This window comes from Candoia aspera, chromosome 7 (genome assembly GCF_035149785.1).
Source record: "Candoia aspera isolate rCanAsp1 chromosome 7, rCanAsp1.hap2, whole genome shotgun sequence".
Lineage (NCBI taxonomy): Eukaryota > Metazoa > Chordata > Lepidosauria > Squamata > Boidae > Candoia > Candoia aspera.
In genome coordinates this window covers 23,078,421-23,091,296 of record NC_086159.1, presented here as the reverse complement: position 1 = coordinate 23,091,296, position 12,876 = coordinate 23,078,421, and the positions used below count along the sequence as shown (strand labels likewise).

General features: G+C 39.2%; 1 protein-coding gene across 1 annotated transcript in view; it reads right to left on the bottom strand.

Moving 5' to 3' along the window:
* STAB2 (stabilin 2) overlaps positions 1-12,876 on the bottom strand; it is a 75,292-nt gene that overhangs the window by 16,244 nt on the left and 46,172 nt on the right. The window contains exons 37-46 of the mRNA XM_063308724.1: positions 11,964-12,110; positions 11,087-11,227; positions 10,058-10,117; positions 9,679-9,855; positions 9,478-9,570; positions 6,891-7,037; positions 4,600-4,656; positions 3,629-3,752; positions 1,412-1,561; positions 435-539 (exon numbers count right to left, since the gene is read on the bottom strand). Of these exons, the coding sequence (XP_063164794.1) occupies positions 435-539; positions 1,412-1,561; positions 3,629-3,752; positions 4,600-4,656; positions 6,891-7,037; positions 9,478-9,570; positions 9,679-9,855; positions 10,058-10,117; positions 11,087-11,227; positions 11,964-12,110 (1,201 nt within the window). The remainder of the gene's footprint in view (positions 1-434; positions 540-1,411; positions 1,562-3,628; positions 3,753-4,599; positions 4,657-6,890; positions 7,038-9,477; positions 9,571-9,678; positions 9,856-10,057; positions 10,118-11,086; positions 11,228-11,963; positions 12,111-12,876) is intronic.

Sequence of the window (12,876 nt, the reverse complement as noted above, 5' to 3'; positions counted from 1 at the left end):
TATTTGTTGTACTGCTGTCTTGGTTTTGCACTTGCTACAAGCATTAATGTTTGTAGTGTAGATATGCCATAAATCATCCATTCCCAACCTGGTAAGCTGAGTAATGCAACTTTCAGAGTTACAGTCTCTGGAGGATAGTTGGGAAAGGCTGCCCTAATTTTTTTTTAAAACTATCTATCTACCCTCTGTCTGTCTGTCTATCATCTATCATCTATCTAATGTAGGAAGCAGTGGGAATTACTTTTCAGTGAATTATCTCATAGTGCTTCAATATCAATAAAAATATAAGAATAATATTGATTTATTTAAGTTCTACACAAGAAATCAATATGGGAAAATGATTTAACAAGTTGATCAGCATAAAAGATAAAAGCAAAATGAAATGTTCTCTGCAAGCCACAGCAGATTTACTGTATATTATCAAATAGTCAGACCTAGTTCTGTTTCACAGAGCCGTCCTGTCCATCCAGTTTCACAGAAACATTGTCCTGACCCAGAAATTCCTTCATCACACTGTCCATGTGCTGTACAATCACAAGCTGTAGATAGAACATTATTGGACTATTAGAAGAATGATCCACAAGGTCTTCCAAATTCATAACCTGGCATTCTGCATTAGGATCATTACTTTTTTCCTAAGAAAAGCAATTATCCCAATAATTAGAAGAAAATTAACTTAATGACCTTGAATGTGGCTTTGTGTGAAGGGGTCTATACTAGTTATTGTGGTCTTCTTAGTGCTATTGAGATGAATATATGGAGTTGTCTTGTCCTGAATCATGTAGCTCATTACTGTCTACTGGTTCACATGGAGGTTGTTCCAGCACTCTAGAAAATAGAAAATACACTCTAGAAAATAGAGTGTAGCAGGCCAGATCTGAAGGACAAACTGTGATTCAGAGACAGACAGCCCATAGGCATTGGGATCACATTAAAATAAATATATCTTTTCCCAAAATTGTATGGGACCTGCATAACTATTTAGAGAGGCATTATAAGCAGGTCAGATTCATAAAATACAGAGAAAGTTGTTAGTACAGAAGGCACTTTACAATCTTTGCATATTTTGAAAAAAAATTCATGAGGAAAAAGCGATAGAAAGATTTCAACTCCTAAAAGCTACCTAGACATTTTTTTATTTTTAAAAATGTTTGTTTTATCTTCCATGGGATCCAAGATATACAAGTTTACAATCTCCCACCCAGGCACTGAGCAATTTAGTTCAGCAAAGCTCCTACATCATTTGTTTTCAGATATGCTCTGGACTATGGTTCCTGTTTGAATTAGAAGAGTTGAAGTTAGCTTTCCTGGGTTTAGGCCAGACGTCTCATCCAATTAACCATGCAAGCTCTCCTATTTTAGTTCATTGTTACAGTATAATTGTTATTTAACTGTAAGTAAGGTAACCCACTTTTGCAATCCAAGCCATATCTTCCTGGCAGACAGAGCTCACATGAAGTCCCATTGAAGCCAGCATTACAAATACATTGTCCTGTGCCAGCATAGCCTTCATCACAGTACCCATGGTTATTGCATGGAGCTTCTGGACCTCCTGGGCAAGCTGAATAGGAGTAAGTGGCAGTGAGTCAATCTTCACACATACTGATTAAAAAATATATACAGTATATCCCATTTATGCCCTCTAAATATACATTGGGATTCAACTGCCATAATTCCTCTATGCTGGCTGGGGATTCTATGAGCTGAAGTCCAAGATATCTGGTAACCACTAAGTTGGTGAAAGCTGAGTTAGGATCTCTAGTCCAACAGGAAGAGATTCCTTTTTCATACCCAGAATGTCCCATTCATCTCCCTTGGCAACAAACTGTTTTCAGTCTCTATCATGAATACATAGGTAAAGGTAAAGGTTTCCCTTGACGTAAAGTCCAGTCGTGTCCGACTCTAGGGGGCGGTGCTCATCTCCGTTTCAAAGCCTTGGAGCCGGCGTTGTCCATAGGACACTTCCGGGTCATGTGGCCAGCATGACTCACGGAACGCCGTTACCTTCCCGCCGAAGCGGTACCTATTGATCTACTCACATTTGCATGTTTTCGAACTGCTAGGTGAGCAGGAGCTGGGACGAGCAACGGGAGCTCACCCCGCCGCGCGGTTTCGAACCGCCGACCTTCCGATCGGCAGCTCAGCGGTTTAACCCGCAGCGCCACCGCGTCATGAATACATGCAGAAACTAAAAAGACTGCACCCTATTTTTAATACATTAAACATCCCAGAAGGGTATACCAAGAATGGAGGATCAGATACAACTCACTGAGCATGGCAATTTGCATTAGTTAGAACAAATGGGACTGTCCTGCAATAAAATACTGCAGTGTGGGGCTATATTTTTATTAACTGTTCTAACCATTTATCCTATCTTTCAGGATGTTCCATCTTATTTCTTATCTCCTTACCTTTTTTTTTGTCACTTCAGTATTCTATTAGCATTTCAAGGCTACTAAGAATGCTCAATCTTTCAATTTTTCTGCTTTTTTTGTACTTATACAAACTTTTTTTTTTTGCACTTCTATAAGCTGGGGGCTACCGTTGATCCTGCAGATATTTTCTTCTTGTGCAATGGGTGATGCCATTTTGGTCACAAGGAATTCCCATTCAGAGAGAGTTTGATATTTGTATGTGGGCACATCAACAATCTGAACTTATTTTAGTGAGTTCAAATGAAGATACTGTATAATACAGGACAGAGCTTCTTCCCAGTCTGCAAGAAGCAGATAAGGTACCCACTTGAATCAATATCCATTTCATTTGCAAGAATATTCTTTCTTGACCTTAATTATGGAAATTAGCCCAGTAAAAGGCAAAAAACTTTAATCCTTTCAGTCTCTTCAAAAGATAACTATAGGGGGAAGAGATCAGAAGCTCTTGATTTTAGGTAGGTCAATTCCCCCACTCTAAAGCTCAGTCAGTCTCATCAAGGAATGGAGTCTGAAGAATAAAAATCTCCAAATAGTTTAACCTTAGCTTTTCCAACCTGATTTTCTTAGATATGTTGAGCTAGAATCCTGATCTTGCTTCACCAGCACAACCAGTTTGACTGAGGATGAAAGGAATTGTAATGCAACATAACTGAGGAACACTATGTTGGGGAAGGCTGATCTAAACAAAGTGATCCAAGACTAAAGACAAAAAAGTATTTTTAAGAAAGATAATTTAGCTACAATTCATTTTAGTGTCTGCAAGTTTCTTTTGGCTTAGTGCCTCCACTGCTCAAGCACTTACTCAATTTTTGAAACATGCTGAAAATCCTCTAAAACTTACTTTCAATATGTGATAATGAATAGAATATACCAGGAGTAGCAACTTTTCACATGATTAATTTTTAAAAAAATCTTCCATCTGTCTTTATCATATGCTATATGATTGGCAAACCAACCTTTCTGCTTAAAGGTCAAACTAGACATGATGTAGGAGAAATGTGGTAAGATATTTCATGTTGGGTTTTTTTAGACTACTAAAGAGGGATCCAGTTTTCACTAGAACAGTGAACCAACCTTCCTCTTGTTCTTTTTCTAGATATGAATTATATCTACTCCTAAACCTGCTAAAAACCCCAGGCAGATACCTTTAGTACTTCATCAAAGCTCAAGTGTTTAATACTGCAAGATCTTACCTCGGCATTTATTTCCAAAGAATCCTTTACAGCATTGTGGTATCCTCACTACCAAAGAGCAACTCCTTCGACAGCCTGACAGGATCCTGTGAGCGATGGTATATTCACATAGCTGCTTCTCTCCCTGATGATTTTATATATGGAAATGGGAAAACAAACCGACCAACCAGGGGATTAGCAGGTCAAAGGCATAAGCATCTCTGTTCATTCCCACAACAGTTTGACTGTTCAGTGAGGTGTAGTGGTTAAGGTGCTGGGCTAGGGATACAGAGACCCAGGTTCTAGTCCTGCCTTAGGCATGGAAGCCAGCCAAGGGAGCTCCCACATCATGTCTAGCTGGAGTCAGTCACTCCTTCTCAGCCCTCAACAGTGTCAGGCTCTGCAACAAGCTGGCTGATTGCCCCTCATTGTATCAGGCATTGATACCTTCACTTGGCTTGCGTGAACTAGGTGAGCACAGTTAAAACAAGCTGACCTTGGAGCCAAGTGGGACAAAGCTAAGAAAAATAACAACTTATTTTGTTGTATGCTCTGATTTGTTCACAGCAACCTTTTATTTTGCAACAAGATAGCACTGTATGATTTTTTTCTCCTATCACTTTCAACATCCCAGGACCACAGAAGACTGAACAATGAGGTCATGATGTTTTACAGATAAGTAGCACTAATTTTTCTCCCGGTTTCAATTATTATTTGGGAAGGATCTGTGTGGTGATTGTTTTGCCATTTAAGCTACACTAATCCTATCCAAAGACATATAACACATCTTATTTCTCCCTGCCTACCCCAACCCTCCCCCATTGGGGCAGATATTGTACCACGATATTTGGTGATTTGCCAGGAGATCTGGGAAGAAGGTAAAAAAAAAAATAGAAATTGGGGTTTTTGTTTCACTGTTTCTCTGAAACCATTTTTAAAAAAAATCAATTTATTATTTAAAAATTGAGTAAAAAGTGTACAGTCACAATTACCGTTACTTTACTTCCATCAGGACACTGAGGAGTCCTGTAACAGTTGATGCAATTTCCCTATTGAGAAAGGAAAGCACATACTTTAAACCAGATACTTAAAAAAACCTTTTAACCAATTTTTAAAAGCACATAGTTAATGCATACAATGTAGGCATTAATACATGAGCTGCCCAGCCCAGAATTACAAAATACACTTCAGACATAATTCCCTCTTATTTTTGCAATCATACTCCTGCATAGATAGATGTACTGATTTCCATATTCCGATATAGAATCTAGCTCTTGCTGTTTGCAAAAGTTCCATAAAATCATCACATCTTGTTTTTACATGAATCTTACATAAGACTGACATAAGTCTTACATAAGAATGTATGGAATGCACAAACCACCACAACAAAAATACAGGAACAGTTAAAATATATGACGAGTTGGAAACAGCAGCCTCCGCCCCTGATGAGGTTTCTGTACATTTAGTTGAATTTGGCAGAGTCTATGCTTAGACAACCAGCCCACAAGAAAGTTCAAATGCGTAATAGAGAATTCTGCAAAAATCAAGTCCTGTAAATGAGATAAATGAATAAGGCGCTACATTTCATCAAGTTGCCTTTACAATAGTACCTAATGTCACTTACCCATAACTTTCTCCATTTGTAGACCCTTTTTATATGTAACACAATTATCCCTGCTGGGCCACAGTGACAGCTAGCACACTGGCTACTTAATTGCTGTTGTTTTAAAATAACAAAATGGCTATGAAGGCCCAAATAAGACCATAAGAAATGTCTTATCTAGTTTAACCCTTAGCCTAAATGTGACCACCCTATATGGCCATGAGAGCGAGTTTGGTGTAGTGGTGAAAGGCACCAGGCTGGAAAACGGGAGACCGGGAGTTCCAGGACCGCCTTTGGCACGAAGCCAGCTGTCGCTCTTGTTCAGCCCTTGGAAGCAAGCAATGGCCAACCACTTCCAAAAATCTTGCCAAGGACTTCTGGAGGAAGAAATGTTGGACTGAAGATGGCCCTGCAAAAAGTGGAGCTGACAACTGCGGCGAAGAAAGAAGAGCTGGTGAGGAGACTGGCTCTTCAAACCTATCTGAATAAGGAAAGGATGGGAGATCATCCACAAGTGCTCCAGACAATTGCTCCTCATGAGGAGACTGCAAGACAGCGGTCTCCGGAGGGTTTTGAGCACTGGGAGATGTGGTAATAGCCATCTTGCTCAAACTGCGGCTGGTGCTTTTAATATTGTTAGAAGTAAAAGGAAGGAATATAAAGTTGCTTTATCTGATCAGGGTTAAAATAGGTATGTTGTTATTTCTGGCAATACTTAATGGACTTTTGCTGATATCAGGACTGAAATGATGATGCTTTATAGATTTGTTTATAGATAAGAGATGGGACATGGATGAAGACATCATTGATTGTAAATTAAGAGAAGGTGAAAAATTACTAAAATTGTTTATACTTGTTGTGAAGCAGGGTGGAAGTCACTTCTTTATATATTTCTTTTCTCTTTATTATATTCTTACTTTTCTTTTTTATTTTTATTCTCTACTTTTTTCTTTTCCTTCCTTCCTTCCTTCCTTTTTTACTATTGCAATTATAATCTTTAATAAAATTATTTAAAAAACAAAAGCAAAAACCAAAAATCTTGCCAAGAAAACTGCAGGGGCTTGTCCAGGCAGTCACCAGGAGTCAAGACTGACTCAGAGGCATACACACACACAAATACAATACACGTTCATTGAACACACTTCTCTTGACTGCACCAGAGAAAATTTTCAATATACTGTACATCAGGTCTGGTTTTCTCCAATACTCAAAACTCAGTATGCTAATACATTTGGAACCAGGTGCTACCAGATGATAATCACAGGGGGATAACTGAGAGCCAGAATATAATCTAATGAAATGACACCCCCCACAATGAGCAATAAAATAGATAAGTGTGTGTGTGTGAGCATGCATACATATGTGTGTGAGTATACATACACAGGGTGTCCCAGGAATAATAGCGCAGTTACTGAAATAAATATCAGCCACCACAATGTTGTTATTGTTATTATTAATTTATTATCATCATTATGATTATTATATCTTGCACATATACTTATTTGTGCAAGAGGTAGTAATCTATTTTTAAATAACATTTTAATTTTTTTCTGATTTACTTCCAAATTTGGACTGCTTTATTGCTTCTGGGACTGGATGGATGGGAAGGCAGGCAGGCAGGCAGGCAGGGGATTCATATGATATTCAGAAAGGCAACAACATTTCAACAGAAGGACTGACCGGAAATTCAGATGTGATAAAAGTGTCACAACGACCTCCAAGGATGGGATCAGTTAACATGCAGTCAATCCCATAAGCAATGCCACCATCAAACTCTAGATGCCTTTGTATGATCTTGCACCTCCTTTCATTAAGGAACAATTCACCCTAAGAAAGAGATATAAACACACAATCACATTAAGTAAAAAACATTAATATGACAGGATTAAGGGAAAAAGTAAAAAGCTGATTAGTCTAGGCAACCTGGCTGCTTTCATATGTTTGGGACAAAACTCCCATAATCCTAGCCTTCATGGCTTATGATCAGAGATCATATGTAGTTACATAGGTAAAGGTAAAGGTTTCCCTTGACGTAAAGTCCAGTCGTGTCCGACTCTAGGGGGCGGCGCTCATCTCCGTTTCTAAGCCTTAGAGCCGGCGTTGTCCGTAGACACTTCCGGGTCATGTGGCCAGCATGACGACACGGAACGCCGTTACCTTCCCGCCGAAGCGGTACCTATTGATCTACTCACATTTGCATGTTTTCGAACTGCTAGGTGAGCAGGAGCTGGGACTAGCAACGGGAGCTCACCCCGCCGCGCGGTTTCGAACCGCCGACCTTCCGATCGGCAGCTCAGCGGTTTAACCCGCAGCGCCACCGCATCCCCCCATGTAGTTACATACTTACCCAATTTTGTTTTGGAGTAAGCAACATTATGCAAAGCATAGAAAAGGAGTAAGAAATAGTAAGCATAAGAAACCAAAGGCATGAAATAATAGAAAATGAAAGGAAATATAGATATATCTAATTTACACCAAGACCATTCTGAATACCACACAAGACATTTCTGGCCTTGCAAACCAATCTGGTTTCTACTACTTTCTTCACCATTTCATACAATGCCTTTTGTTCTCTAGATTTCTCAACTCAGCTCCTTTTAGTAAAACGATTAAGGTACACAAATTCATCTACTTGCTCTAGTTGTTTGCCATTTATGCACAACTTACACTTGTTCAGTCCTTCTTCCCTGTTAACCATCACCTTGGTCTTTGATACATTAATTTGCAGATCCATGCTGTTTGTTGTATTATATAACCTATGAAACTTTTCACTGCAAATAATCCTAAACCAACAACACAGCACTGTCTGAATATAAAAATACATATATATTAACATAACCATATACTATAATATCACAAGCATTCATTTTACTGTACACATATCCATAAATACATCAAACAATGGAGGGTACATCATGCATCCTTGTCTTATCGTTCCAAGCTGAACCACTCTCTAAATAACATTCAGAGCCATTTTGTATGGGGTCCTGCAGCACCACAACCTGTTGTATTTGCAAGCCATTGAAGGTACATTTCCTCTATGTTTATTTCACCATGTAGTTTGCATATCACTTTCTAGAGTTTTCAAAACCTTGATAGAAGGCACAGGATGTGAGTAGAATCAGCCTCTCCAATCCCAAAGCAAAGACCAGAAGACATGCATTTGCATGCACGTTCTACTCAATATAGAGTTGTGTGTGAGAGAGAAAAAACAACATTGTTCTTTCCAGTGTTTGCAGAGCAACTGGAGCTTTTCATTACTTGCAAAATTCTGTCATTGAATTGCAAAAGGCTGTGTGCAAATGCTCAGAGAGTGGTTAGTTGCTCATGCAGATATTGTACTCATCTTGTATGATGTCCTTTTGGGCTGTGGAATTGGAGGGCTGGTAGGAGTTCTACTTTTTTTTTGAAGGGTAAATTCCAGATATTGTGGTTGAGAGATTTTAATTCCTCTTCCTGGATTTAGTTCTTTGAAGTTCCATAGGTGTCAGATCCCCCGATCAAAGGTTTCACAGAAACCCTTATCAGGGCATCTCCCATCATTTCATTCTCTCATGTTGCTGGATGGGAGGGGGTGTGAATTTGGAGTGTAAAGTGGTTTATTATGGCTGTGGAACACATCAAGGACACAGGGTTGAGATACGGCAGGAATACCATCTGGATGGGAGGGGGAGTGACATGCTTTGTGGGAAAGGGGACTAACTAAGGGGATGTCATTTTAAATTAGGTTTGAGCGGGAAATCTTTATTCACAGCTTGCCTTCTGTACCGTTCATTACGCTTCATTAAAACAGTTCAAAGAGATTTAACTTCTTGACTGTGTATGTGTGAATGCTCAAATGATCAGGTGCTGACAATAGGATTGACTTTTGTCTCCCATGTAGTAAATGCTTGAAGAGATTGTTTGAAATCTAGTGTTGGGAAAATATTATGACTGCCGGAGGTAAGACTTTATAAAGCCCTAAGAAGTTTGGTCTAAGTGTGTTGGTCCTTATTTCTTCCTCCATGCTGCTACATGTAGAATGAAAATACTTGAACATCCTTTATGCATATTTGAAACTGGATCATTTATTTATGATGCTGGATGACTGGGGAAGGCAATGGCAAACAACCCCGCTATAGTCTGCCAAGGAAACATCGTGAAAGCGGGGTCCCCCCCAAAGGATCAGACATGACTCAGTGCTTGCACAGGGCACCTTTCACCTCACCAAGATGGTTAGTATGATAAAAAATATGGATCAGCTTATTTAAAAACAAGAAATACTCACAATATTGGTGTCATCATCACCACATTTCACACTAAGATCTGAACCCTGAAGTGTCTTCAGTGAATCTGAGCTAGAGAGGGCATAAGCTAAAATCTGTAGAAGATACAGGGAAAAGGTGAAGAAAATTCAAGTTTAGAATAGAAAAATTCTATTGCTTTTATTTTATAAAGCACCCAGAAATTGTGAACTTAGAACTCCTACCTTAGCATTCCCAATAATATGAAATTTCAAGTACTGTAGCAGTTTCTCTTTGTTTGACATTTTAAATAGTGCATCTTGCTGTTCCTTTGGCAGAGCTCTAATTACACTGTCAGTGGGCCAGAATAAAGTGACTGGTTGATGAAGAGGATCATTTATAAGATTTATCAGTCCCGAACTCTAAAAGAGGACAGAGGAGAATCTGATTTTCTTTCTCAATACAATACTGGATGTAATCTATCAAGCAAACAGTGGGGAGAATGAATAGGGTCTTTTCATTTGACGTCTACAGTCAGCTCAGGTATATCTACCATGCAGATGACCAATCAATGATTTAAGTAGAGTTACGATTTTGAACTCTAAGTCAGCCATGTAGACTTACTTCTATCAGGTTGTAGAACATGATGTACCCATTTTTTGCAGCAGTAATTTTGAGGTTTTCCTAGGAAGAAAAGAAATACTGGCTAAGTTTGCCTATTTACGAAATAGAATCTCAACATGTTTTCAGAAATACTGATTGTTGACCCACTATGAATAAAATGCGGTGCTGCTTTCAGAAACATATCTCAAAGTCTACCTCAGGAAATATCTTTGGTTGTAGCTGCTCCACTTCTTAGTCTTGTGTCTTACCAGAAGTGGGAAATGGGAACAGATGCTTATGTAGATTCCCAAGAGGGGGAATGGAGTACGCATACTATACTACTTGCTTTATGAATAATATATAGAACCAATTCTAACACATAGTACTAACTGGTCTTAAAGCCAGTTTGGTCTAGTGGTTAAGGTTCTGGGCTAGAAACCAGGAGTCTGTGAGTTCTAGTTCTGCCTTAGGCATGAAAGCTGGCTGGGTGACTTTCTCTCAGCCCAACTTGGTGCAATGTAGACTAGCCTCCTTGTGGTGCACCATGGGCAATGTGACTTGTCATGGCTAAATAATCTACACATCTGGCTGCTGGACCTCACAAGGATTTCCCAGCAAGAAAAAAGCATGAACACCGAACTGCTATGCCATATGATTAAAAAAAAAAGACATGATGTCTTTCTCAAGGCATATGATTCATACTAGCCAGTCTTTTGCTGGAAAGCAGTGTGCATATATTTTGCACAAGAGAATCAGTATTTTGGAAAAGCTAAGTGTGATAAACATGTACATATGTGTTTGTGTAAGCAGCATATACATGTCTGTGCGTCCTATATGATTGCTTTTATCACAAACTGATAATTGCAACAATGATGACTTATCAGTGTTTTAGTGAGGAAGCTCTTTTTAAAGTTCATTATTGCTGACCAATTACTTAATTCACATTTTAATCCTATTTTAACAGGTTCGTCAGTTATCAGCAAACAACACTGCAATTCATAACTCAGCAGCTTTTAATTAGTAGATAATTTCAATGCATATTGAATGCACCTTTACAAGTTTTGATTGTCCAGGAGGAAACTCTTGAATCTTCTGTGGAATCAGGACCTTGTCTATGATATGGATTACTCCATTTGTGGTGATGAGATCACTGGCTAATATCTTCGCTTTGCCATTCAAAAAGACTGTGTTCTGAAAACATCAAAATGTACAATACAGAGTAACAGAGTTCTTCCCCAATCCTGAAATAAAGCCAGGTAAACAGTCCCATTGCTGATCAAGCAAACAAAGGGAGAAACCACTTTTCCTTTCAGTGCTGTGTGCCGTGCTGCTCAGCATGCTTGCAAAGAGGAAAGGGCAGGTGAACATAGCATTACAAGCACTGGAGTTCAAATAAAGGATTATATGTTTGAGTAAGCGTTGCTGTATTGAATGGGTCTTTGATGTAGCCTGCAGCCTCATCTTTCAGTTAAATGCACAGGAGCTATTCTTGCATCTAAAGTGTAAACACTGATTGAAGGTACAAGCTCTGAGAAGAGATCTATGAATTATGACTCCTCAGAAGAGGCAACTTAACATCATATTCATTCAAGGAAGTGTCTTCTTCCAAGACATATGATACTTCCAAAGCCAAGGTAAGAGAGTGGGGCCATGGTCCAGCATTTTAATATTAGAATTATACAGACTCAGGTATTTCAGAAGACTTAGCAGATCAAAAGCTGTAGAATTCTATCCAGAAAGGATCCAGATGCTTTTCTCTTTCAAAGCTTTCATAATATTTCTGTGGGCATCTGCAATCAGTGAACCATAATTTCCAGATTCTCATCTTACATGTGGTGATTTCAGTGATCACTAACAGTATTGTATCTCTTTTCTGGGAATACCAATGAAGGCGTAGTTATATGCCCGGTGGATGAGGGTTGGTTACCTGTGCAAATGTGGTCTTGAGTGGATCTCCTTGGAGAGTGATGACAGTTTTATCTGAAGTCAGATCATTATACAGCAATCCTGTACAGGATATAATATGATAACGAAGAATCTGGGGCATCACACCTTTGGAAACCCAATCGCCTACCTTGAAAAATAATTTTTCAAAAATGATATATTGAAGTGGGGGAAAGCAAAAAATGAAGCATTATATTTTAGATTTGCCATTATATGATTGTGAATTGCTATTGATTCATTCGTGCCAAACTTAGGTACACAGTATAGCTTAATATTTTAATATTTAGGAGCATGACTCTTAAACTGATTTCTATTTATTTGCTATGTTTGCTTATTTATAAAAGGTACTGACTGCCTCAGTCTTAGTTTATTTATTTATTTATCAAATTTGTCACCACCCATCTCCTCTGACCGGAGGGACTCTGGGCGGTTTACAATACAGAACAATAAATATACAATAAAATTCAAATAAAATCCCTCTAAAACAATTTCTCAGCTACCCCAGCTCATAAAATCCAGATGGCTGTGATCTCCTTCAGTCATTATGTAGGAGGGGCTCTTCAAAGCACTAGCCAACCCCAAGTATGATTATTCTCCTCCCTGCCCCAAGCCCGGTGGCAGAGCCAGGTCTTCAACTTCCTCCGGAAGGCTAGGAGTGATGGGGCTAATCTCACCTCCAGGGGCAAGATGTTCCAAAGGGTGGGCACTACTGCAGAGAAGGCCTGCCTCCTGGACCCTGCCAGATGGAATTCTCTTATCAACGGGGTCCGTAGCATGCCCTTCTGCATGATCGGGTGGGACGGGCAGATGATATGGGGAAGAGGCAGTCCCTCAGGTAACCTGGTCCCATGCCATGTAGGGCTTTAAAGGTGATAACCAACACCTTGAATTGAACC